The sequence below is a fragment of the Aquarana catesbeiana genome, linkage group LG03, assembly GCF_042186555.1.
Source record: "Aquarana catesbeiana isolate 2022-GZ linkage group LG03, ASM4218655v1, whole genome shotgun sequence".
Classification (NCBI taxonomy): Eukaryota; Metazoa; Chordata; class Amphibia; order Anura; family Ranidae; genus Aquarana; species Aquarana catesbeiana.
This window is the reverse complement of record NC_133326.1, coordinates 693,052,066-693,055,474: the sequence shown is the minus strand read 5'-3', so window position 1 is coordinate 693,055,474 and position 3,409 is coordinate 693,052,066. Positions and strand designations below refer to the sequence as shown.

At 41.1% G+C, this 3,409-nt stretch overlaps 1 protein-coding gene across 1 annotated transcript; it reads right to left on the bottom strand.

The window, feature by feature from the left end:
* Positions 1-660: 660 nt before the first annotated feature.
* Positions 661-1,611, bottom strand: LOC141134213 (olfactory receptor 5P55-like). The gene has a single exon (XM_073623795.1). It carries the CDS (start codon positions 1,609-1,611, stop codon positions 661-663), a length of 951 nt encoding a protein of 316 aa, XP_073479896.1.
* Positions 1,612-3,409: the final 1,798 nt, after the last annotated feature.

The following is a 3,409-nucleotide window of genomic DNA, read 5'->3' as shown; positions in this document are numbered from 1 at the left end:
AGGCTTTTTTGTAGTGTTTCACTGGCTTATAGCCATTTTAAATAAATTCCTGTTGGTTCCTGAACATGACTCATACAGATCATTTCTGCACTTAAAATTTATATCTACAATCAGGCAAGGGTTAATCTCAAGCATCGGCAGTGGGAGAAGGTGGCTCAGGTCCCAGGAAGGGGTTAATTGGAGTTGAGTCTATGGTTGGGTGGGTTATCTTTTTGATATATTGTAAACCATTTTATTAGTTTGTTATTACATTCCTAAAGAGGGAGCAAAGAGTGATCCAAAACACACTGAATGTGAACAATAAAATAATCTTAATGCTTTACATGTTGGTATCTGGAATGGGAAGTGTTTGAGAAAAACTGCTTCCTTTAGATCATTTAGCATGTGTGGCCATGATTTTAGAACTGGCATTGATTCAAGGAGAACCTTCCCTTTATTGAGAGTGCTTGCTACAGGAATCATAGGAAATGCACTTAGATTGGATTCTGTTCATTAATCCTAGTGTCAGGTATCTGGTTTTAAGATCTAGGTCTAGTCATGTTTACCGAAACACTTTGTGTGTTATCCCGGCCACTGAAAGTGGTGGACATTTAATGTTTACCCTTACATTAGATGAATCTGGGGAATCCTCTTGGAGGGAAATTTTAAACTGTTATCATTTTAATCTTTATTGAAATTAATCCTCAAAAAGTTATTTATTAATTTTCTAACAGCTTTTTTCAGATCTTTGTTCCTCAGGCTGTATATAATTGGATTTATCATTGGGGTAACAACAGTATACAGTAATGATAAGAGCTTATTTAGGGTCTGTGTCTCTTCTCTCCAAGGTGCCAAGTATACACAAAACAGGGTAACATAATAGATGGATACAACAGTCAGGTGGGAGCTGCATGTTGAGAAAACTTTCTGTCTGCCAGTAATAGATGGGATTTTCAAAATGGTGACTATAATATAAGAATATGATACAAAGATGGTAAAGAATGGGAGAATGACGAAAAAAACACCCAAAACTGTCAATTCCAAATGGGCCGTAGTGGTGTCAGAGCAGGAGAGTTGCATGATTGGAACAAAGTCACAGAAAAAGTGATCAATAATATTGGGACCACAAATTTGTAACTTTTTCATGGTTAAAGTGTAAATGAATACTGAAAAAAATCCTGAAATCCAGCATAGGATAACCAGTATCCAGCAAACCTGGTAGTTCATTTTCAATGAATAATGCAATGGTTTACAGATGGCCAAATATCTATCCCAACTCATCACTGTCAGGAGAAGACACTCTGAAGATTCTGTCATAACAAGGAAATAAAACTGGGTAAGACATTCAGAAAATGACATGACAGTCTTTTTTACCAAAACAGTGCTAATCATATTAGGAAGAATATCAGTTGACAGTAAGATATCATATATAGACAGCTGGGAGAGGAAGAAGTACATAGGAGAATGGAGGGATTTGCTGTAGGACACCAGAGTGATGATCAGGAAGTTTCCACATATTGTCACACAATACATCATAAGAAAAAGAAAAAACACCAAGAATGTAATACTTTGAGGAATCTGAAATCCTAAGAGGTGGATTGTGGCAATTCTGGTCACATTTCTCTGATCCATAAGCTGAAGGTAGAAGATTACAATGTTACAAATCATCTTTGTCTATTTGATGTGAATGATTTGAGTTCAGTTTGAATTGAAGGGAAGTAAGGTGTGGAAGGAAGAGAGGAAGTAAGGTATGGAAGGAATAGAGAAAGTAAGGTATGGTAGCTAAGTAAATGTAAAAGCAATTTATTAAAGCTTTAACATTAGTGCTGTGCGACCAGTTCGAGCTGAGCAAAAGTTTGGCTCAAACATTGGCTGTTCACCCGTCCGGCGAACACCCAAATTGGCAGGGAGTTCGACCATTTGTTCTGCCAGCCAAATGCTCCATAATGCACAGCACAGTGCATTCTAAGCCTTCATTGGCTGAAGCAATGAATGCTTTCCCAATGAGGGCACAGAGCACTGTCAGAGCCATGATTGGAGAAAGTCATAATGACTTAGCCCAATCATGGCTCATGGCTCATTACTCATAGATCCACCCCACACTTAAAAGGTTCCTTCCCAGAGAAGCCATTTGCAGTGTGATGTTGCAGTGGAGATAGATAGAACAGGGCTCTGCTCATTACTACTAGCGAGTTAGTGTGCGATAGTATGCTATTGTGATTCTATTGTGTAGAGTGCCAGTGTAGTGTGAATATAGTTATAGTGCAGTATCAGTGTAGTGCATCCGTGCAGTTTTACTGTAGTGTCAGTGTAGTGTGTCAGGTCAGTTTTACTGCAGTATATTGAAGTGCATCAGTGCAATTTTACTGCAGTATATTGCAGTGTGTCTGAGCAGTTTTATGGCAGTATATTGTAGTGTGTCAGTGGAGTGTGTCTATGTAGTGCAGTGCTGTATACACAGCACACCCCCCCTTTTTTTTGGTTGCTGCGTGGTATTTTTTGTTTTGTGTCCCATGCCTGCCCCATTTTTTGAAATTGTGAGCTGCAGTTTTTTCTGACTGTGGCCTTGTTGTTCCCCCTTTTTTATAGTGTTGACATTTCTGTCAGCGGCAGTCCTTAAGTTTAAGGTCACTAAACACCACTTTCTATTGATTAAAGTGCATCCAATAACACATTTCCCTGACTCTATTACATTTCGGTAATAAGCACCCCCCCCATCATGCCTGGGAGGCCAAGGAGAGGCAGATGTTCTCATGCCATTGTGAGGGGGCCAGCAGCGTCCTCAGGCAGGGTACCATTTTCTCTATTTAGTGTTGCTGCCCATGCTATCCAGCCACAGCATGCAAAGGAGGTGGTGGACTGGATTACTAAACCATCCTCATCTTCCTCTTCCTTTATTACCCAATCAGAGACTAGTGTGCAGTCCACCGCAACTGCTAGAGTGGCTTATTCTGACTCCTTGTCCACAGCTATTCCTGCCATAGTCCCAGCATCATGCATGGAGGAGTCAGCTGAGTTATTTGAACATAGCGTCAGCCACTTGCTCTTTGATGATGCATTTCTTGATTCTGATGTTGGTTCTGAGGTTGTGGAAGGTAGGAACATGAGCCTACAGAGCGGTGAGAACACTGATAAACAAAAAATTGTCAGTCACGTTCCCCCAGCTGCAGCGCATTGCCAAGTTGGTTCCAGTGATGATGAGGATGGAGAGGATGATGATGATGAGGTCACTGATGCGACTTGGGTGCCAGATAGAGCAGAGGAGGAAAGTGAGGCTGAGGCAAAACCCCAACGAGGCAGGATGTCCTCCAGAGGCAGCCATCATGGAAGAGTAGAGAGGAGCCACCCTATTCCATCAGATTGTGGAGCTGTTATCTCCTGGCCAACTTCCCACAGCTCAGCTGTCTGGGCTTTTTTTTAGCACATGTAA

What these genes read in the sequence shown, in the direction of transcription:
- LOC141134213 (XM_073623795.1), bottom strand. Translation starts at nt 1,611, where the DNA reads ATGGATCAGAGAAATGTGACCAGAATTGCCACAATCCACCTCTTAGGA.